Source organism: Squalius cephalus, assembly GCF_949319135.1.
Source record: "Squalius cephalus genome assembly, chromosome: 20".
Lineage (NCBI taxonomy): Eukaryota > Metazoa > Chordata > Actinopteri > Cypriniformes > Leuciscidae > Squalius > Squalius cephalus.
The window spans coordinates 21553211-21578255 of NC_137141.1; the positions used below are offsets into that span (position 1 = coordinate 21553211).

At 37.5% G+C, this 25045-nt stretch overlaps 1 protein-coding gene across 4 annotated transcripts in view; it reads left to right on the plus strand.

The window, feature by feature from the left end:
• Positions 1-25045, plus strand: part of grid1a (glutamate receptor, ionotropic, delta 1a) — a 290739-nt gene that overhangs the window by 156285 nt on the left and 109409 nt on the right. For all 4 annotated transcript variants that reach the window (XM_079854065.1, XM_079854068.1, XM_079854067.1 and 1 more), the window contains exon 3: positions 20386-20670. In XM_079854065.1, coding sequence (XP_079710191.1) covers positions 20386-20670 — 285 coding nt within the window. The remainder of the gene's footprint in view (positions 1-20385; positions 20671-25045) is intronic.

The window sequence follows — 25045 nt, forward strand, 5'->3', positions numbered from 1 at the left end:
CGGTGCAAGTGATTTTTGGATATTTTATTACAAAAGTCTTACATATTGTAGCTTTAAACGTAAAAGCAGATGCGGCCATTTGCAACTTGTTTAGCTGTACAAAAACAGCTAATTTAAACAAAATATTACATATTGTAGCTTTAAGCAGCAAGTGCGTAACTAGCAAGTACGTTGATTTAGTTCAGTTCAGTTGTTCAGTTCAGTTATTCAGATCAGTTTGATTCAGTTCAGTTCAGTTTGATTCAGTTTGAGTGAACACATTGTTCTATGGTGTTGTTAATGCTCTACCTTACAGTATGAGCTGTTCATGTTTAATCTAAATTCAGGTTGAAATCAGAACTGATGCTAGCTCACCACTAGCATCTCCACTGATCATTAAAACTCTCTGTTTGCTCTGTAATGCATCTCTGGAGCAGCCTGTGTAGGCGAGGACGGAGGCATTGACTCAGGGGTTTTTCGTGACAGATCCTGTCTGAGTCTGTGACCTATAGGGCATACCCATCTCTTTAATGAAACAGCCTGGGCTCTGAGCGTGGCCTGAATCAGCATCAGCTCTGCTTCTAATTTTAGATGTTGCCCACCGAGTCAACAGTGCCGTTTTAGGATCACTGGTAAGTGCAACAGCACAGTAAAGAGACACCTGTCTGGAGGCCTGTAGAATGAAGCAGACCTCTCTCTCTTTCAATGCAGTAAGCATCATGTTGCAACCATCTTAATGAAATATAACAGGAAGCTTTTAAGAATAAAAAAAAACATTAATTAGGGAAATTTTAATTACTTGCTAAAATTTTCTTTTATATGCTCATTACAGAAAAGTTTGAGTATTTGTGAAATTTGTTGTAAGTAGTTGTAAAGCTATACTAAGGGCATTAGTTCAAGCATTGTCCCTGACTTCTCTGAACATTTTATCCTTGCATTATTTATATTTGATGCAATGCAATGTTTTGTTTTTTATTGAATCATATATAGTGTTAATCTGACATTTGGTCCTAGCTTGCTCCCGTTATATGATGATTGGTGCTGTCCTCTTTAATGTACATTTAAATGCAGCCTGCATTTGTTTGTGACAATATCGGCATAATCAGTGGTAAGCTTGCATCCAAGAGAGATTTTACTAACACATTAATGTCCCCAGCACATCTGTCGAGGGAAACATACTGTATGAGCTAATTATACTCATCAGGTTTCCACTCTTTAATAAGCCATCCCTAAGTGCTGCTTACCGCCACATTAATGGCTGAATTTGAGTTTTTTCCCCAGTAATAAAAGTACCTGACACAGGTCTGTGGGAGGTTTTCTAAAATTAAACTTCCCTAAGTGTGATAAGACACGTGGACCTTTTGAAATATCAAAGCACAAGGAATGCTGATCATATTAGGTTAGAATAGTATTATTTTTGTCGGTGTCATTACATTAATAATAGCCAGAGGTTCTTCCAGAAGTTTTTTCATTCATTATAGGATTATACCTTAAAAGTACAATATGTAAGAAACTTTTATCGAAATATCCAAAAAACACTTGCACAGTGTTATATATTTCTTTCAATTGTGTGCTTACATTATGCTAAATGTTTCCAAGAATTTGTAAATAAAGAGAAATTCACAATTTTAAAGAGTGCCCGTCCCTTGTAACTTGTCGCATGTCAATGACATAATATCCACGTTATCCCTGGTTTCCGCTCGTACTGCCATAGTAACCATGGCAACAGACATGAACAACTGCGTTATGTGTAGCGGCACGCTCACGCTTTTGTTGTTTCGTTCAAACATTATGGACCATAGCAAGCAGACTTTGGGACAAAAGGAGAAATAAAACGAGGATCAATAGCGGCGTGCCGTTTTCGAGATGCCGAGAGCTCCAAGTCCGCAATTAACATTGACTTGACAGAGCTTCACGAGTCACGACTTGAGAGGGATGCTGCTCTTGCATGTACTTTATTAGACAGGTGAGCAAATGTACATAAAACGAATCAATGTTATATAGCTCAACATGATGAAATGATAGAATATGATCAGTAAGTTATTCTAGTGTTGAGCTAGCTTAATGCTAGTCTCATACAGACAAACTAACACATAGAATAACATTATAGCTTTCAACACACTCAAATGCAGTGTGATAGTGAAGACCAAGTGAAATAGCGCGGCGTTATCTCACAAGTTTAATTTGTCAAAAAAACTGACCCATATGAGTAGTAATTCAGCACTTGCGTGTAGTTCGGTAGAATGAAATGTCCTCATTCCTTTATATCCGCGGGACTCACGTGTGGCACTGATATCTGTCTCTCATTAGCAATCGCGACCTGCTTCATACCACAGTCATGTTAAAAAACATGAATGTATTCACTCATCCATAAACATTATTAGATCCATCTGCATGATGACAAGTTCCATGATTTCCGCTTATTCATTGCATCATCAACCTACGCCTTTGTTATTGTAAGAGGTTAGCGACCCCTAGCGGCGAAAAAATGACATATTGTAGCTTTAAAATCACTTCATTATACTCCACTATACTTACAATTGGTTTCTATATTTTACTGAATTTCTCGAGTTGTCTCTTTACACTATTTTGGGACGGTTTATGACAATAGTTCCCATATTATTAAAATAATTATTTGATAAATGCTGTGTAATTCAAAATAAAATTGTGTATGTTTAAAAGGGTTTTTATGGCTGAAAATATGCACAATAATGTTAAATTCTTACAGAAGTTGTTCACATCTTGGCCGCAACCTGAAAACAGATGCATTAGCATGTTCAGCTAATGTTAAAAATGGCTCATAATCCTTTCACAAATGAATGCGCAAACAGCCTTACACTAAAAAGCATATTACCCAGATGCTGTGTTCTGTAGCTTTAAGCCTCATTGCCCTCTAAAGAAAACAGACATGCTAAAACACAGTGAGAGAGATTCATTAGCTTCAAATGTGGGTACCTGCCGTTAGCCAAGCAAAGTCAAGCCAATGCTCACATCCTGCCAGACATTAAATGCGGCCCACATGCTTCTGTGAGCAAACATTAAGCCCTGGTACTAATGGCATCAGCCCAGCCATCGCTATTACAAAGTCCATTATGGCCTTGGAGAGTGGAAATAAATAAACGCATCAAAACGTATTAATATTTTATAAGTTACACTGAGGGTACAGTAAGTCTGATCTACAGACCCTTTCCAAAAAATTAGAATATCATGCAAAAGTTTATTTATTTCCATAATTCCATTCAAAACGTTCCATACTTCCATAGATTATAGATTCAGGGCCCACAACTTAAACGATTACAAGTATTTAGTTGTTTATTTGTACATAATTTGGGCTTCCAGCTCATAAAACCCACGAAAACAGGATTTCAAAAAATTAGAATATTACATGAAATCATACAGTAATTACACAGTGATACCATGGTCATTGAACCAGGTTTTGGTTATTTTGGCAGTGTGGGCAGGTGCAAATCCTGCTGGAAAATGAAGGAAGCATGAAGTGCTCTGGAAATGTCCTGGTAGACGGCTGCGTTGACTCTGTATTTAATAAAGCACAGTGGACCAAAGTCCTCTTTTCTGATGAGAGCAAATTTTGCATCTCATTTGGAAACCAAGGTCCCAGAGTCTGGAGGAAGAATGGAGAGGCACACAATCCAAGATGCTTGAAGTCCAGTGTGAAGTTTCCACAGTCTGTGTTGGTTTGGGGAGCCATGTCATCGGCTGGTGTTGGTCCACTGTCCTGTCCACTCAACGCAGCCGTCTACCAGGACATTTTCAGAGCACTTCATGCTTCCTTCATTTTCCAGCAGGATTTGCACCTGCCCACAATGCCAAAAGAACCAAAACCTGGTTCAATGACCATGGTATCACTGTGTAATTACTGTGTGATTTCATGTAATATTCAAATTTTTTGAAATCCTGTTTTCGTGGGTTTTATGAGCTGGAAGCCCAAATTATGTACAAATAAACAACTAAATACTTGAAATCGTTTAAGTTGTGGGCCCTGAATCTATAATCTATGGAAGTTTAACATTTTAAATGGAATTATGGAAATAAATAAACTTTTCCATGATATTCTAATTTTTTGGAAAGGGTCTGTACATGAAATGGGGGGGGGGGGGGGGGGGATTTAAATTCTATCTCTTCAGTCCCTATTTTGGCAAGAACAATGGAGATTAGTCACAATATTAATTTGATTCCCAAATAGATCCAACCTTGTGTCATGTTTAGTTATTCTGCTTGTAGCCTAATTGCAGCTTTTTCTGTTGTCCAGTAATAAATGAGTAAAATGATTAGAATTTAGGTCAAGTTTTTGACTGGTCACGTGATCTCAACATGTCATATGTGACATAACATGTGACAAAATAACACTGCAACACTGTAATAACACATAAAATAACACTGTTTTTATGCTAAAATAACGCTGTTTTTAGAGTATTTATCTGGGGTAGGCTATAATTTTAAACTTTTTGTTTAAATGAGGAAAACTGAAAAAAGGCTGAAAAATGAACATTCAATTTAATAATGATTTATTTTATGTGATGTTATTTCAGATTTGATATGCCTCTCTAGAAGCTCTATTGGATGCAAATGAAAGAGTCAAGATGCCTTGGAATTTATTAGAAAAAACTGTTAGTATGACACACAGAGAGACATACCTCAGCAGGGAGCTGTTTCTTAAACTCTGCCTAATAATCAGCCAATCAAGCAGATATGATAATGTTTTTCCCCAATCGTCTGGCTATGGCTTGTCAGCCAAGAGGACTTTTTGACAAGAACCGAATACAACATTTAGATACCTTTCACTTGGTGTCACAATACGCAGTAATAATATATTGATCAAAGACAATAAAATGATGAAACAAGACTAAGCAAAAACAGAGAGATAAAAGAAAAGAAAAAAAATGCAGGGTCTTGCTTGCATACAGAACAGAAGAAGCACATTATGTTCCTTAGTTTTTGGGTCTGACGGAAAACTCCAAATGAATAATTTCAAGCTCAGCCTCCTGCTTCCTCCAGGCCTAAATGTCAGATGGTGTGTTTGTCCAGCAGAGTGAAGCTGTTTTTGTGGAATTTGAAGCCCATAACGTCAACTGAAGTTAGTCTTATGCAATACTTATTTTTGAGAGCCAGAGAAGGTGCACTCAAAAAAAAAAAAAAAATTGTTTGCTACTTTTTCAAATTACTTTATTAAAATTTGCTGAAGCAATTTAAATAAACCCTAAACAACCCAAAACCAAAACTATTAAAAAAAACACCATTAATCAGTAATTTTGTCGACAGTAGATATACTGTATCTGAATATCATAAAAAATGTGCTTTTCGTCACAAATTAATATGATGGTTAAATCCGCTCAAATTTGTAAAATGAATGTTAACTTCAATATTTTGTGTTTGGACTACTTGAGTCATTTTTGTTGACATAATTAACTGGGCAGTGGATCTGTAGTTCCCAGCATGCTTTGGATGGGATTGCTTTAGGAAAGTACATTTTGAAATTAGATGTAATAACATGAAAGACTTATTGCTTATTGCTTAATGTTCAGTTATGTTTTTGAGTTTTGTGGTTATCATTGGGCTGAAAAATGGTGCTTGTGCTTAGGCTGTGGGTGGTTATATGATTACTATGATGTCTGTTGCTTCACACAATGAGCAAAAACTGTGGTAATCGCCAGTCCTGAGACCAGTCTCTCTTTTGCTCATCCTATACGATGGATATAATAGTACACTAAATTACATGCACTATTGCTAGTTAGTATGACACATTAACTTTTTTATCCTTCTTGTACTGACCTAAAGTAATTGCCTGGAAAATTTTTCCTCAATTTAATTAAGTTCACTTAACAAACAACCTTTTTTTGTGGGAAACTTGTGTGTCCTGATGCATTGTGGGGCACTTTCAAGTAGAGTTTATTTCCTAACCCTAAACAACCCAAACCCAAAACTATATATATATATATATATATATATATATATTAGAGGTGGGCATAGATTCATTTTTTTAATCTAGATTAATATGGCTCATTTGAATTCTGCCGAAGGCATTCAGAGTATGTGTGCTACCCAAATAATGACTATAAAAGTAAGTCTTTGAGAACGGGTTTCTCAAGCCAGGTGGCGCATTAGACCAGGGGCTCATCTCCTGTTTCCAAAATGCATCACAAACTGCTTGAGAAAGCTGTTCTACTCATAGACTGTAAAAGGTTACTACTGTACTGTTACCGTCCGTAGGCAACATTAGGTAGGCCTATGTTATTATCAACTACTATAGGCTATCAATTAGGGATGGGCGATATGGCCTAAAATCCATATTGTGATATACATTGCAGCCTCTTGTGATAACGATATTATAATAAAACCATTTCAGAACAGGTTACACAGACCCTGCTAAACAACTGCTAAATGTTTTTTTTTTTTTTTTTTTTTTTTTTTTGAAAGGGTGTATGTAGTTTTGAGAACATATATTGTGCAAAACTGTAAGTATACAACATAATTTTGCAGATAAATAAAATTTAAGTACACTAGCTGCAGATACTTAAGTAGGTCTAATGTTTATTATGGCTTGGAGCTTATGAAACCCCAAATTTAAAATTAGAATATTGTCTAACTGATGTCTTTTCAGTTAAAAAGAAACACAACAACGATTCTTAAAATCGGGCGCTTTTAATAAAAAGAGATTATGTGCTACACCACTCACTAAGATATATTGGGAATAATACGCGCGCGCTGGTATTCAGTGATATGTTTCGTTTTAAATTTGAGGTGGTAGAACGGATTAGTCGTGTGTTAACTTACCGAACTGTTACACCACACAGTCTACGTCGGACGGCTTAAATACAAACCAAGTCCAAATAATGGATGTTGCACGGATCTTTTACACCAGCTTTCACTTTCAGCCGTGTTTACTTAAGATGACGACGAATATGATGCGTTGCAGCCGGGTGTTCCTCGTAGCGAGGGTAGATTGCGTCATCATAGCTTGTGTAGCTTGAGCCAGCTCCCAACCCAACTTGGAGAATAGATTAACGGCGATATTTTTTTTATCGCGCGATAACTGCGTTAACGCCGATAACGGCCCACCACTAATATATATATATATATAAAAAAGCATGAATCATTAATCAGTATTTTCCACCAATAGAAATATCTAAATATCATTAAACAAAAATTGCATAAGAAATTAAGAAATTAAGTTGTATAAAGCCTAAATCTAAGTGATGGCTATGCCACAAGGGTAAGATAAACAAACCTACAGATATTCAGCTGTACTTGACAGAACTTTGCTTCTCAGGTAAATTGATCTTGTTTTAAATATGTTTGGATGTTTTCTTGAAAAACAAGACAAGTTTAAGAGAAGGTCTGACCTTTAAACTTGAGAAATAAATACTTTATATATCTATATGTGTAATATTTCTACCTACAAACAATGTTATTTTTTTGTATTTTTATTTAGTTTATGTTCATGAATTTACATACTATAATAAGTTGGTTTATTGGATTTTCACCGTTGTGAATGATATCTAACATAAGCCAGTAATCCAACTTATTACAGCATGTCAGTTAATAAAACAAAATTTAATGCTTCTACTTTACATCTGTGAATATACTCATATTTAAGCATACATTAAATACTGTTACAAGACTGAATATTGAAGACAGACTAAGGCAGATTCAAAATTTAAACACGGTTTAATCCACAAGCAGGCAATAAGGCGTAACAGCGTGTAAAAACTTATACATACACGAACAACAACCGACAAACACAGAGTGAAGGTGAGGAGCTTAAATACACATAGTGATTAACTAAATGACGAACAGCTGTGATGATTAGTGTCCATGGAAACAGATGAGTGGCGAGAAACAAAGGCTGCGTTTACACTTTGCATGAACATGCGACCTGTATCCGGATGTTGTCCACATACGCATTGAAAAGACAAGTGTAAACACGCTTCTGATCGGAATGTTATCTGATCAGCGTGTCCAGGTTCGGAGGTAGTCGAGGACGCATTGTGATCAGATCTCAGTGTAATGTAAATGCAATCCAGCCATCGTGTCTGCATTCACAGGTGGACGTCACACAAACAACTAGCCCCGCGTTAGGTTGTGCCCCGCTCTCCCCTACATCGCAAATATACTGAAATGTTTGCCTTCGCACCCAAAAGTTGCAGAACCATTCATTTTCTGTAAAGAACGTGAATTTTTCCCACCACAGCTGGCAACGTTCTCGGACCCATACGTTTCTCTGTACCGTTTCCATTACGGCATCTATCCACATTATTAGCACTTGCAGCCTCTTCATCCTCCTCATTTTGTGAGATTTGTAAAATGAAACCAGACTGAAAACTGGTTTTAAAAGAAAACCCACCACTTCAGGTCGATTTTGCACTGCAGCCATCCTTTTTTTTTTTTTTTTGCGGGAATGCGAGATCCGATCTGTTATCCAGACACAAAAGCCACTCGAAGTGGACATGTGTAAATGCACCATGTCCTGACTGGCTTATGATCTGATCTGCTTGATCGGATCACGGTGATCGCATGTTAATGCCAAGTGTAAACGCAGCCAAAGAACACTTGTGACTGATGAATACAAAAACTTAGAGTCCATGAAAATGAAACTAACTGAACATAAGTAAATACATAAAAGATTATAGATATATATTCCATCAAAAAAATATTACAACATTTTTTCAAATTAGTCGTCAGTAAACCCAACAGCACATTAAGTGCATCAACATATCTTTCCATGACTCTTATCTCTTGAGGTAATTTTTACTGTTATCACCAAACGTGGGAATTTTCAAGCCTCATAAATTAGACTTTTTGTCCCCCAAAGTCGAGTTTAGTGTGATGGCTACAGTTTGCATGATGCTCTACATTAGTATGTTGAACTCCATTATATGACTCACTTGATGTCCCACAGTCGGATCAGCACTCTGGAGTCGTGAAAGTAGATAGACTAGAATATGACATTGTTTATTTATCCTGTTATAATGCTGGCATGCCTCCTGATTTATCTTGGGAGTTGGATGTAGAGCTTGGCAGACATTCATTATGGTGGGTTCAATTACACAAGTCCAAGTAAATGATCTAGCAGGAATGAATCAGTGGTTACGGAAGATTATTTGCAGTGAACTGCTGTTGCCATTTTCGCCGTAAACAAACCTCAGACTTTGAAAGATTTTACTTTTTATTTTATGCTGATATTATAGTGGCTCTTTAAAACAGTATGGGATCCCATTCATTCCAGAAATATTTCTCCATTTTTGTTCCATATATAATAACATCATATGGGTTTGGAAAGATATGCAAGTGAGCAAACAATGACAGAATTTTATAGAACAGGTCCTGGTGTACTGTCCCTTTAAGACAGGTGCAACAATGATTTAAAGGGAGGCGGATTGTCCATCAAACACTCTCAGTGACATTTGACTACCTCTCATTCTACTATAGACTGGATCCTTTGAAAGTTAATGTCAGACCAAAGATGAGAGAGAGTGAGAGGAGAGAAGATATACCTGATGAGAGGGGGAGCGAGAGAAAGAAAGAGTGACACCTGTGCTCTGTTTTCAATATTCCATGCATTTAAAAGAGAGTAAGGATCTATCCTAGTCACAAGAGCAAACGTCGTCACATCAGCCTTCAGACGTAAATGTCACATGAATTTAAACTGGAGTCACATTTTGGGGACTTTGTTGAACATATGGTCCCGAAGATTCAATTTTGGCAACCATCTGCTATGTCATTTTTGACCCTCTCTTTATTTCTCTCTCTCCATCAAGTCATGCGTCACCAAAGCTTATATCTGATGTTTTTTTTGTCTTCAGGATTTCTACATTATGATGTTTGTATAAGCTCAGCAGACAATCCCATGACATTTTGTCATCTAATGGTAACTTCTCTGTAAGAGAGTGTTTGTGTGAGTCTGAACTGAAGTCCCCCAAGACAACATTTATTGATGCTTCTTGTAATGTCACAATCTTCAGACATTTCAAAGATGACCGTGCTTATCTGTTCTCCAGTGCTACTGTTTGCTGAAGTCTTTAGTGATTTTAAATCAAACACAACTGGATTTATCTTTTCACTCTTTTCTTCTGTCTGTCTACAGTGAGACTGATATATATTTATTGATCATTCAAAACTTTTATCTGTATCTTTCATCCACAGGCCTTGTTTCTGTTCGAGTCTGCATCATTTCTGTCTTCATTATTTCTTCTTTGAGGTCTGTGTTTTCCTTTTCTTAATCTCCGCATTCTCTTTTCTCTTATTCATTGTGTCTGTCTTTTGACTTTATTAAATTAGTCTCATTGAATCAGCATTGTGATGATGAAAATCTTTCTTTTCTTATTTTTACCATACGAAACACAGTGCGAGTTAAAAAAAAAAATTAGCAGCGCAATAAATCCAGTCAGGATTGTCCCCAAAGGTCTTTTCAATAACTTTCCTCTGTAGGACGCCAAGTGACCAGTCACCCACACTCTAAAGCAGAAAGTGTGTGCTAGCTCCTTCACCACAGTTACCACTGAGAGAACAGAAGCCAGCCGTGGGAAGTCTCTGATCAGCTGAGCTTTGAAGATCTTCAGTGCCAAGAAGATCCTAAAATTAACTAACTGTTGTCATGTTTGCACCAACATGGTGCTTCAATCAGAATTAGCGTGGTTAAATTATACTTGTTTAGCAACACTTGAGTTAACTTTTGATTTGTTGAAGGTCAAAGGACAATTCTAACAAGTTAAATATATAACGACATTACGTCTTACATCAACTTTAAGTGGCACGTAGTGAATAGTGTTGTCATGATACCATAAATACTTCTTATGATACTATACCAGCTGAAGTATTATGATACCTTCAGTATTGTGTTAATTAAAAATTAGAATCTACAAAATGAACCAAATTTTCATAAATGCATAGATGTAAATGAAAACAAAGCCCCCAGTAGGTGGCAGCGAGTCTTAATGATTGAGTCACTGAATCATTTATTCAAACGATTCGTTCAAAACAGGAACATTCATTCATTCAGGAACAGAGCAAGTGACTGTTTTTATGAATGGCTTAGTTGATCATAGATTCGCCCCGATATGTGTTCAAAACACGGATTCATTAAGAACAAAAAAAAAAAAAAAAACTGTGTTACTCTGGGAAATGATAATCAGTGATAATGTTGTCTACACTAAATGTGGCGTTGTGCGACGCGACAAGACAAATCCCCGACAGTAAACTGATGCCTCGTTCTATTTATGACATACTCCAGCACTCTCGATACTTGGAAGTGTAGGAACTATCCATGTTCCCGTTCGCCATCTCAGAGTCAGACAGCTGCCTTCTAAAAATCAGCATCCTTAGAAACACTTTGAAAAACTTAGATAGAACGTCAGTGGAGAAAGGCATATAGTGAATCATAACACCATGAAATACATCATATACATAATTCACCCGCTATATTGCTAAATGTACCCGATTTTTCATATCAACAGAAAAGTATAACAGGATAACCTGGCTTCTCTTGACACTCTCCTGCTTTGCAGCATAGTTAATGATATTCTAAAGGCCGCCGGCACGTTGACGTGATTGGTTACAAGGTAGTTTGTGACATCAGAAACACCAGCAATTTCAAACTGCTTTTTTGAGGCTTTTTTTTTTCACTGCAGTTTTAAAGTCCCTGTGAACCGGAAGTTGCAAACAATTTTTCTCCAGTGTTGTGACGTATTTCCAAGTGAAACAGAATATTGAATAGAGGGCAGGGTTTTACTTTAGCGCTCCTCCTCTCCATCTCATAGCAGATTAACCGTTTGAGGGGAGTGGTTAAGCATTTTCAACCCAAGCCGTCAAACTGACGTCATCAGAAAAGGAACGCCATTCCAGACCGGAAGTAACTTTTCAGATTTTGATTAAAGATTACCACGGCAAACAATTTTTTTCTGTGCATTAACTTGCACGGATTAATTGTTCACCTCAAGACTAGTAATATGCGCTAACAAAGTAAATAGGGTCATTTTTGATTTCATGTCCACTTTAAGAAGAAAATACTCGGCAATGGAGTTGACTTATGATTTTGCACATGGTTTGACCATAGAACACCACTGTCATAACCCGGCTCGGGGTTTATGACAAAAAGTAAAACGGAAACACTTAATAAAAAGATAACCAATTTATTTACCAAACAGAACCAAAACTAAACACAAAATGCCGGCAATAACAAAAACATAAAGCAGAAGACACGCCGGGGAGAGAACCACTCTCTCTCTCCCGGAAGGCAGGAAGTAGGAAGCTTTTAACAGGACGTTAAACTCCAAACACAGGTGTCCTCCATCCACCCTCAGGATCGCAGCCCCGCCCTACTGAAACAAAGAATAACAAAGACAGGTATGCAGGCCGTCACACCACATAGACATATAAACAATATTAAAACCTTGATTTTCACCACAGGGGGTCTTTAAATAGTTTTATTTCTATTTTTATGTTTGAATTATTAAATAAATAGCTGTTTTTTCTTTGAGCTAAAGAAGCTAAATATATAAGAATTGTCAAATTAAAATATAGAATTAAATAATTGAACGTGGCAAAAAAAAATACATAATAATAGTGAATTTACTGGGAAATTCCTATTAAAAAAGGAATTTTTTACCCCACCCCCATAGATTTATGATTCATGAGAGGCTTCATACACTTTGTTTAAAAAGAAAACAATTAAAAGCCTACTGAGGGGGTTTATCACACAAGCCCACTGAATGAAGATTGTAACTTCAAAGAGAACTTTTAAACAACTGGTTGTTAAGTTACGTAATTTTCTGAAGGAATTGAAAGGGTGTCAGAATATGGGAATTTTTTGGAATCTGGGTGTGGATTTAACATGAAACAGTTATGTGATTGAGCCCCGGAGAGTGCTTTCACAGAGGCTGGCGTCTCCCCATTTAAAGGACTGGTCCGTCACAGTACAGGCTTCTGCAACTAGAAGAGCAATTAGCAATCCAGCTGTGATAGACTAACTATGCTAATTAGAAAAATTATTGGCCACAGTGTGGTGATTTATACATAAAAATAGGCACACATACTCAAAACACACACAACACAAGTGTAGACAGACGTCTTCTGTAGATTACCATTGGTACCACTGGCCTTACCATTCACTGCTGTTGTCAAAGTCAGCCTCTTTTCGCTTTATTTGTTTGTTTGTCTTTTGGAACATCTTGTTTAACTGAGGAATACATCACATTTTGGAAGTGGAACAGGTTATGAACGCTATTTTATGTTGACTTAAAATTAGATTATCTGGTTTGACAGCCTGTCACTATGGAGAAATGTCAACAAAGCTGTATGATAAAGGTCAAAAGATTGGATGTGTATCATCTCATAATTTTGGTTGGTTGATTCTGATCTAAATAAGGTCATTTCACATAATAGAAATCAACATGATTTAAATGCATGTCTCCAGAATATATTGTGTTTTGCCTGCATGTACTGAATGCAACTACTTTAAAGGAACATGCCGACTTTTTAGGACTTTAGCTTATTCACCGTATCCCCCAGAGTTAGATAAGTCCATACATACCCTTCTCATCTCCGTGCGTGCCGTAACGCTGTCTGACACACCCACCGCTAGCCTAGCTTAGCACAAATACTGGAGGTAAACGGCTCCATCTAGCCTACTGCTCCCAAAAAGTGCCAAAAAAATGGCAACATTTTCCTATAGTCACAGCGTGTACAAATAACAAGGTCACATGAGGCACAGCCATCTTCTAACCGTATACATACTGGGAACTATATTCTCAGAAGGCGAAGCACTGCTACTTCTGCAGAGTGATTTACTCCAACTCTGAGCAAACTCTCTGCTCCTCACCACGGGGCTTCTCAGGTGCTGTGAGCAAATCACTCCGCCCAAGTAGCAGTGCTTCGCCTTCTGAGAATATAGTTCCCAGTATGTATACGGTTAGAAGATGGCTGTGTCTCATGTGACCTTGTTATTTGTACACGCTGTGACTATACAAATCACAACGTGTAAACAGGAAAATGTTGGCGTATTGGGAGCAGTAGGCTAGATGGAGCCGTTTACCTCCAGCATTTGTGCTAAGCTAGGCTAGCGGTGGGTGCGTCAGACAGAGTTATGGCACGCACGGAGATGAGAAGGGTATGTATGGACTTATCTTACTCTGCGGGATACGGTGAATAAGCTAAAGTCCCAAAAAGTCGGCGTGTTCCTTTAACAAGCAAGACTTCTTTGGTCAAAAGTGCCTCACCTGAAGAGCCCTTCCTGCATTTATGTACCTGGTCCACCAGCATTAACCAACCTGGACCAGCATAGATGTATTATATTCTGATTTGCCATAAAACCACAGTGGCTGTGGAATGATGTTTTTGTAATGTGCGATCAGGACATTCTGCAGTTTTCACAAGGACAGCCAATGTTGTTTAGTCGCCTCTGAAACACTGTTTTGCTCTGTTCTTCTGGGACACACTAGCTTCTCTACCATCATTGATTTCTAGAGAGCAGAACTCAAATGGAAGAGATTAGGCTTCTGTCCTGTTATTTCCACTGTAAGGTGTACTGGGACATTTTAGAGGAGTCACACGGATTAAGAATCTCGCCTAAGTGTCTCGTCCAATTCTTCAGGCTCTCCTCCCAGAACAGTTCTTTGAGATCTGTAGTATTGAAGGTTTTTGTTTTTTTTGTTAGGATTTTCTCTTTAAATTTTTTCACCTTTTACAGAAGTAAAATAAGAAAATTTTAAACCTTAAAAGTAAACTTTAAAAAATAAACTTTTAAAGTGTTGTTAGTTTGAAAGGGAATGTATTTCATTTTTTGAAGCTCAATCCAGGCTGTACTAAATTTCTGTTTACTAGAAAAGACTGGCAACTGGCATCTGTCAAGGTAAAATGTCAATAACTAATTTTTAATGTAAAATTTCTGTGACAAGAGCCTCGTATTTTCAAGGCTGCTTCCCAGCCTGTTGTAATTCAGAGCATCAAACCTGAAATAGCTTTTCTGCGCATAATTGCAGGTGCTACACATTATGTATTAATGAAGGACACAGGACAGGGCGGGACAATATGAATAACTCACTCTGACAAAGTCAGGAAGGACTTAGTGCCGGGCTGTCTGCTCGATGGAGACTCTCTTTTCATCCTGTATCTCCTTGTTGGCACTGGATTTTAGTATGAAGAGGAGAAGAGGAGTGGTAGGAAAGATGTGTGGGGTGTGGATGACGGAGAATAATGCAGTGAATTAGCTCTTCCTTTCTCTCTGTATCCTCCCCGCTTGCACCTTCTTTTCATCCTTATCCTCTATTGTACAGAAAAGAGTTTTGCTTCCATTCATCCATGGAAGTAAATGGGACTTCAGGTCAAAACCTGTGGAAAATTACAGCCAACTTACAGGGGGGGGGGGGGGGGGGGGGGGGGGGGGGGGGACAGAAATGCTCTTCTATGAATTACTGGTGGTAAAATAATAATAATAATAACATTCATATGGAGCTAAATGTTTGACGTTCTTTATAATTACTAGAAAAAAAGTCAGTTTCTTCCAGCACAGTAGTATATAATATTCTATATAGTATCTTTGAGCACAAGAGGCAAACCAAATGTGTATAAGAAGCCAAACGATTTGTTTGTTTTTGTCTCGGTTCTGTTCAGTTAGTTTAATTTTCATGGACTTTTAGTTTGTTTTTTCAGTCACATGTTCTCCTTTATCTTAGTTTCCCGCCAATCATTGGTTTCTATGGACACAGATTAATCATCACATCTCCTTATCATTTAGTTCATTATCTCTGTCTATTTTAAGTTCCTCTGTTGTATCACTCATTGTCTGGTATGGTTTGTGCGTAGCACACTGTTTTATGTTGTTTGCCTGTGATGAATAAATCTAGCTGTTATTGGGAAACTTATTCTGCCTTATTCATCATCATTGACTTGGGGTTGTTAGTTTTGTTGTGATAATACTGTAGATTAAGCTTGCTGCGATAGTCAGTGTTTCACTCTCTGTGTCAATTTTCTTGTCTGTGTTTGTGTGTTCCAGACAAACTAAAAACTGTAAAAACTCTCTCTGCAAATTACATTCTTATGCTAGTAAGCAACTGTTTTTTTGTTTTTGTTTTTACAAGTGAATCATTGAATTCACTTTGAATTTTTAAAAACACTGATTCAAAAACACTGATTCTTTCAGGAACAAAACTACACTATCTGAGTGAGTCATTGAATCATTCATTCAGCAGATTTGTTCAAAAACGCTGATTCATTTAAGAAGTTTTCGAGTGATTCACTCTGCTGATTTGTTCAAAAATCAAATGAAAGAATCATTCAGGATGGAAACACTGTGTGTTGATAAGTGTTGCAGCATTTCCAGCCTGATCTCACGGCAATTCGTACGAATTCTACAAGGTGGCTAATTCGTACGAATTCATACGACCTCACTCGTATGAATTCGTACGATTTTTGACCTACCCCTGACCCCGCCCCTAAACCTACCCATGACGTGGGTTTAGACAAATCGTACAAATTCGTTCGAGTGAGGTCGTACGAATTAGCCACTTTTTTATCACTCGTACGAATTCGTACGAATTAGCCACTTTTTTATCACTCGTACGAATTCGTACGAATTGGTCATGAGATAGCGTTGGCATAAGTTACTCTATATTTGCTTATTTATTACTTGCCTTTCCATTGTTCTTCTATGTAAGCATGCGCTAGATGGACGTGTTTGACCGTTGCGCTCGCCTCTCGCGTCTTTTGCAGTCTCGCTTATGACAAGGCAATCTAAAAATGCTCCGCTGAAGTTACAAGAAGTCCAACTTAAAAAACACATTACCCAGAACTGCGCTGCCTCTCCCATGTTTTTCTATGTAAACATATGTAATCATACAAACAAACACATCCCATATTTTTTTGTGCAGCATCTTTCACAGTGTTCTATCACAGTGCTCAAGTCTGACATTGATTAAGTTTGATTTTTACAAATCTGCACATTTATGATTCAATATGTGTTTTTTAGGACAAAAATGCTAATTATAGGCTTTTGCATTATGTACAGATGGAGGATCGTTTTCCTTCTGATAGTACAGGGCACTGAATGACTTTGATGATGCCAATTCCAACAGGATTATGGGATTTTGTAAGGGTTGATGTTTGTGGTCTGGTAATCTTTTAAGCTTATCCAGTGGACATGCCACCTTACACACATACTGTTCATACACACACTCCTACACAAACTGAATACACAAACACACTGTTATCTTTCTCAGTCTTGAAGCTCCAATCATAGACTGATGGGCTATGTGTAAAGGCCACGACTTCCTTATCAAACCACAAAAAGCACCCTGCTAGGCGGAAGCCCATCCACAACACCTTCATGCTCTTTCTATGCTCACAAAGACCAATGAAAACATCTGTCAGTTAGTGTGAAATCATCCTGGCAGCACGACTCATGTAATTTCTGGTAAGAGAATCACCTATCAACCGTCTCTATTGCTGTATCGTAAATGTTACGACACGGGGGCTTTTCAAATCAATGACACAGAGACTCTGCAGGTGTGCTGTGAGCTGTGGATTAATTAATTTAATTTGGCCATGTGTTAATGCATGATTGTAAATTATTCCTGCGTTCTGATTTGAGCTCCCATATATTCCTTGAGATAATTTTTTAAATCCTGTTTGGTGATAAAGGCCTCTAATCTGCATGACAAATACATTTTTAAATGCATTATATCAACGATGCAGAGACGCACAGATTAAAATTCTAAAATCAGGGATTACAAAGGGTGCCTTTCACCCTGTACGTAAACCGTGATTCTATAATTGAGTATTAGTCCATAATATGCCATAATCTGCATAAGAAGATATGTGTGGATTTAGAGAGAGGCAGCATTATTATTACACTAAATTCTAATCGAATTCTACTCACACTGTTGTGATGCGTGCTTGTATTGTTCCATCTTGCTTCTCTGATTGCATGAGAAGTATGCTGAATGTTGATATCCCTTATGTTGTTTCAAACCTGACTTCTCTTCTGTGGAATACAAAATTAGATATTTAGCAAAAATGTTTTTGGACCCCATTGACTTTTATTGTATGGATTAAAAACATTCTTCAAAATCTCTTCTTTTATGTTAAAAAAAGTTTATACATGTTTGGAACGACATGAGGGTGAGTAAATGATGACAGACGTTTTTAGGTGAAATATCCCTTTGTGCTTGTCATCGCCATGATGTGTAAGAATGTATAGATGTAGAATTCATGGACCAGCGAACAGAGCCTGCCAGTGGGAATTTCCACATCAGATGGTTTAATGACCATTCTCACATGACTTATAGGTTTCCCGTGGCATGTTTTGCTGTGCCCTGCAGGTTGTGGACGTTTCTCTTGCTCTGAAGTTTGGGGATGTTGTCTGGTTTTTTGATGGAGTTGCGACTGTTTCTGCATTGTCTGTCAGCTCTATCTTGACGGCATTACATACTGTAGGAGGCAGAATTTTTCAGAAGTTTTATTCTTTCTAACCCCATCAGTCTTTCCATCTTTTTCACTGGATTTTTCCAAGGAAATGGTGTTCTGTGATGTGAATCAGCAAATGGTTTTATCTATCAGGCTTTGTCACACCTGTATTTCTCCATAGCTCACACAGACATTTTAAAGATAACAACAAAAAAAAAAAGCACTATTTGCATAGTTGTGGAGAGATAAGAATCTCATAACTCATGAACAGACAAATTGATCTGTTAGATCTGAGTCATATTACTTTTCAAAGCATTATTCTATGTGTTTTTCCATGTCAGCTTAGATAAATGTTGTGTTAAAGAACATTATGTGTCATGTTCGGGTCCTAAACTAAACAAAGGGCATTTAATATTAACTTTGTACTGTCTAAGATTTGTGGATGGCTTACAGTTTTCCTCTCTGGTGTTTAATTTTTGACCATAAATAAAGATTTTTATAAGTTGCATAACAAGTGTCTTTTCTGTACTATTTTAAACCACATGGAGTGTCTGTTTGTTGGAGTTTTCCAGTTGTTCATACAAGTTCATTATTTCTAAAGGCTTATTTTTTAACTTGAGGAATGTTTGGGAGAAATTTATGATTTTGGATTGTGTTCAGCAACCTATATGCAAAGCCTATTATAGAACTGTAAGTGATTTAGGGTATTTTGTATTCAGTTAAGGTGGATCCATTAATTGGAATAACAATGTAAATTGTGTTTGTTCAGATGTTTACTCTGTAGTGTTTTCTCTGGTAGCTTTGTGCAAAATTATTTGCTCAGCTTCTTAGAAAAAAAGTAATTAGTTTCTTTGTTGAAAAAAAAAAAGTCATTGTGTTTCCTCTAATTTTCATTGGGATTTGTAATCCATTGATCTACCTACGTCTTTAAGAACTGTTCTTTAAAACCTTTGCGATCAGCCAATATAAATCCAGGCTTTGCTTTAATGAAACTAGCACACAGCCTCTCTGGGGACAAGTGGATAAACAGTTATTGTGTGAAAGTTACAGAAACTAATGGGTTTTATTTCTCACTTTTTAGAATAATTCCACCTCCATTAGCTGCTCTCCATACAGTCAGCTCAGTGCATTTTGAATGCTTTTTTGGTTTTATTAATAATTGATTTTCCAGCTCCTGCAGTTGTAAAACTTTTTTGTGCTGTCACTAGACAAAATTAATTTACAGCCCCCCCTTTTTGAGATCTATGGTAAAATATTTATTACAATGCAAATAAATACAACAAAGTACTCTACCTACTTTTGATTTGTTTAAATATGAGAAAAGAATATGAAATAACCTTATAAATGAAGAATTAAGTCAAATGTTCTGTGACAAATATTATACCTCTTTCCCAAGATGCATTTGTGCATAAATGTAATGATTTTGTGCTGTACAATATGGGAAACAATGCTCTAGTGTACTAAGTTGGGAATATTACTACCATTTTTCTATGCCACAATGCTCTTTTTTAAGTAGGCACATTGTCAGATATATACCCTGGAACAGGTTTGGATTAGAAATCCACTTTTTATCATTGTAAAAAAAACAAGGGTAACTAAATATATAAGCGTATGCTTCCTAGCCTGCAGCTCTCAGATGGTAACATCTATAAAATGTCATAAATTATTTATGTCCACTTTAACTAGATTTCCTTGAGAAATTGTTGCACTGATGTTCAACAGAGGCAATAAATTAGCAGCATATGGCAATACACTAAAGAGAATTACATTTGCCCTGTGAAATCTGGGCACATTATCCCACCTGTTCTCTATGGGATCACCCTGACATTTGCTGCATTAATATCCACTGGTTGATGAAAATGGACCATAAGTTCCATAATGGTCAACGTGCTTAACTGTTGTAAAGTAGTGCCTATGACTCCTAAAGCCTCTAATTCTCTAACCTCACTGTATCCTTGTTTTTTGTCTCTCTCTCTCTCTTTTATTCTCTAGCCTGTGAGCTCATGAATCAGGGGATACTGGCATTGGTGTCGTCGACGGGATGTGCTGCAGCCAACGCGCTACAATCTCTGACGGACGCCATGCACATTCCTCACCTGTTCATTCAGAGGAACGGAGACGGCACACCCCGCGCTGAGTGCCAGCTCAATCCCAGCCCAGACGGAGAGCGCTACACGCTGGCCGCACGCCCTCCTGTGCGTCTAAATGATGTCATGATCACGCTCGTCTCTGAACTGCGCTGGCACAAGTTCATTGTTTTCTATGACAGCGAGTACGGTGAGTAACGGTGAACCTTTGTGGCACCCATCTCCAGTTGGGAGCCTGGTTGGAGGTTAATGATAGGAGGGCAGGGGTCACACTGACAGTTGTTCTGTGACGTATCAGCTGGAATTCACAATTCATCATTTTATTTTGGTGCATAGCAATTTCAGAGGACTTTTCAAAGCAAAAAACGATGTTGTCCTCGAGCAATGCTAGCAAGTTAAAATTTGATGAGAGTAGGTGGACTCTAGCAGACTAAAAGGCAGGCTGTCAGTTGTTAACCAGCTTCAGCATTCTAGTGTTTTGAAAACCATGAAACTGTCAAGGTATATAAAACATGGACTAGGTTAACCTTCTGATTTCTTCATTGAGCCAGTGATGTTCAGCTGTATGGGAATAAAAGTTTGGCTGTCAAACCAGAATTGTCTCAATGTCAGACATCTTTAACAAAAAACTTTTAACCTGACCTCTATCAAAATGTAATCAAAACCAAGAATGAGGATTGCTCTTTACCGTTTACCCTAACAGTAATGTAAATAATAAACAGATAGGAAACATTTTAATTTAAACCAGCAAATAAACACTGGAAATATTCATATTTGTATTAATTAATATTGTCACGTCATATGAACATGATTTCACCCTTCTAGCTCATTTCTGATTGGGTAAACTGAGGGTGATACAACCTACCTTTTGTTACAACACTTCCTAGCCTCAACCCTGGTTTTGTGCCTGAATCCTTACCCGCCCTTAAGATAATACCAGGCTCAAAACACATTCGCTGATGATTGTTCTTCCCTGTTTTTTAGTCCTACAGTGTCTGACTGTAAAATGTATTTATGGGTTTCAGTGTTCCCAGAATATGCTTACAAGCAATGCTATAGCATTTGCAGTTTACATTAATAAGGTCTTTAGTTCTGCAGCTTTAACTGTAAGTTCGTTGTTCATTGTCGGGTCTTATGTGGAGTATATTGTTTCCTGAAAACAACACAATAAACACAAAAAAGGTTTGTTGGAGAAGATCAAGCATAAAGCTCCCTCATAAAAATTCTTTGTACTTACTATTGACACCAATTAGCACTTAAACTGTAACAGTCTCCTCTGCAGTGCTGCTGGCTCTGAAATTATGAATTTGAACAAAGAATTTTTTGGTTTATTTAGCTTGCTTTTTAAAGGGATAGTTCACCCAAAATTGAAATATACTCACCCTTAAATTTTTTTCCCAAACCTGTGATTCTTTCCTCTTATACAATGCAAAAAATGTTTTTATTAATTACCCGTAGCAGATCTATACAAGTGCAGCTGGGGAAGGTGGAGGGTTTCTGAAAGTGTGCTGCACTGTTACAGCAAATGCTAACCAAATATTTGACGGTTGAACACTAGGGGTGGGAGAAATAACTGATGCATTGTGTTTCTCTCTCCAACGATTCTGGATCAATTTTGAGAATTTCAGAATCGATTATGAGCTTAGTTTTTTTTCGGATTGTGAGGTGCCTAAAGATTCCCACCCCTATTGAACACGTGAGGTAATTGGCTACTGATACAGCAGGAACCAATTAGCTTTGCCCTATAGAGAATTATGTGATTGCAAGCTGGTTGTGTTAAGGACCTATAAGCCTGTGCCATCTAGAGTTTCATGACAGAACTTTGTATTTGTTGCTCTTTTTGAGACTAAACACCATAAAAGCATAATTGATATACAACTGCACTGCTGTTTATTTTTAGTCTTCTGAAGCCATATGATATATTTGTTTGAGGATCAAACAAAAATTGAACATGAGATCCACCCTGTAGCTTCATGAGAAAAAATAACAATGTTTGATTTATGAATGAATCAGTCCTTTGAGATTTGAGTGATTTGTTCATGGTCTGATGTGATTCTCTAATTCAGCTCACAGACTCAATGATCAGTGTATAACAGCTTGCTGGAAGGGAAGATTATCAGTGAAAAACAACTTAAATTATGGTTTATTCCTCACAAGGCTGTCATTGTGCTTTATAATACTTGGAACATAGCTCACAAATGAGATGGACTACTTGTATGGTGCTTTTTGAAGCTTGTTATTGCGTGGACAAACAAATGATGACAGAATCATTTTTGAGTGAACTAGAACCAGCATGCAGGCCAAATCTCCCTTTGTTCCCATCTTATCTTCTTAAAATCCCCATTATCCCAAGCAAGTCTCTGTAGCCCATAGCTCTTTCTTTGCTTTGGGGTTGGGTGGTTTGCTGTGCTAACAGTATGCCATCTCGGATTCAATGGTCTTGATGAAAAGCATCTCACAACCTATGGGGCATTTTGATCCCCACAGTCAAAGCAGAGCTCCCTTGTGGTCCACATCTACAGTATTTCAGAATAGATTCAGCTAAACTGCGCTTTAAATAGCTCAGCATATATGCTAGGGCTACAACTGCTACTGAATTCGGCTTCAGGCAGGTTCAGACAGTGGGCTGAGATGAGTCAGAGCGCCAAGCACCCTGGAGCAGGTAACATCATTCAAACCGTATCACAGAGGTCAGAGGAAAAGCCCCAATCAAGACATACAGTATAACATGATTGATGGTGGTGCAGAGCTCTTAGCACTGAACATGACACCCTCCAGTCACTCTGGGTGTGAAATACTAGACGCATTGATAACAGGCTTCTTGGCAAGGGCATAGGTTGGTAGGGACATGTTGTTGTTCATTTGTTTGGTTTCACTTCATTTTGATGGACCCTTTAACACTTTCTGTTGACTATAAGTAACGTTGCACCTATAGCTCTCATTACAGTGTTAGTAGAGTATTAGTAGACTGGTTGGGTTATGGTTAGAATAAGTTGACATGTAGTTGCAAAGTTACTTATAGTCAGTAGAATGTCTGTTGGAGGACCATCACAATAAAGAGTTAGCAGATATTAAACACAGTCTACTAATAATCTAATGAGAGTTAGCTGACATGTAGTTGCAAAGTTACTTATAGTCAACAGAATCTTCAAAAGGGACCATCAAAATAAAGTGTTACCATTTGGGTTTATTTAGAATATTTATCTGTCTGTCTGTCTGTATATCCATATATTGTTCTATCTGTCATTCTATATTTCTGTGTATCTATCTGTCCATCTGTCTGCCTGTCGTTTAGTCTGTCTATATTTGTCTACTTTTGTACAAATGAATAATAAAGAGAAAAAATAAAATAAAATTGATGTTTTTCTGCATTGTTTTCTGGTGTTTTAGACAGTGTAAAGGACAACGTTAAATCGTTGAAGCGATTCTCAAGATCTATACTTCCATTATACGGATGAAAACATAACACTCAGTGCTTCTATTATAATCACTCAAAACTGTGATGGCTTGAAAAAGATAGGCATAGATTAATCACTTGTCTCACAACTTTTCTTTTCATATTTTAGTTTTTTATAAATCTACACCTTTGCCTTTAAACTTTTCAACAAAACCATAATTTCATAAAATATGCTAATGATCACAATCTCATTCTGTATTAAAAATAGATACACTGAGAACTGGTTTTAGACCAGCAAAAGCGCAGTGACATTTGAGGAGCAGTGCGTAAATGATCTTACATTATGAATCTGCTTGAAAAAGAGAAAAATCTTTTATCCGAGATCTCAGTCTCAGTTCTGCTCTCGTCACTTCTGTCACACTGGTGCAGGAACACTGGCAGTACAAATTGAAAATCATGCAGGCTGTGGGTGTGTTAAAAATATACCCAGAATCTGAAAGCAGGGAAAACTGATCTGAAAGAGCTGTTACTCCGATTCAGGTGGATGAAATACCAGAAAAGTGGCTCAACAGTTTGAGAGTGTTTGATGTGAGAGATATAGTGTCTGCATGCACCTTGACTTCATATAAAGTAAATTTATGGATCTTTAATTTATACTCACTGATTCCCGTTTTGTATTACTACCTAGACTCACCTAAAGGATTATTAGGAACACCATACTAATATTGTGTTTGACCCCCTTTCGCCTTCAGAACTGCCTTAATTCTACGTGGCATTGATTCAACAAGGTGCTGAAAGCATTCTTTAGAAATGTTGGCCCATATTGATAGGATAGCATCTTGCAGTTGATGGAGATTTGTGGGATGCACATCCAGGGCACGAAGCTCCCGTTCCACCACATCCCAAAGATGTTCTATTGGGTTGAGATCTGGTGACTGTGGGGGCCATTTTAGTACAGTGAACTCATTGTCATGTTCAAGAAACCAATTTGAAATGATTCGAGCTTTGTGACATGGTGCATTATCCTGCTGGAAGTAGCCATCAGAGGATGGGTACATGGTGGTCATAAAGGGATGGACATGGTCAGAAACAATGCTCAGGTTGGCCGTGGCATTTAAACGATGCCCAATTGGCACTAAGGGGCCTAAAGTGTGCCAAGAAAACATCC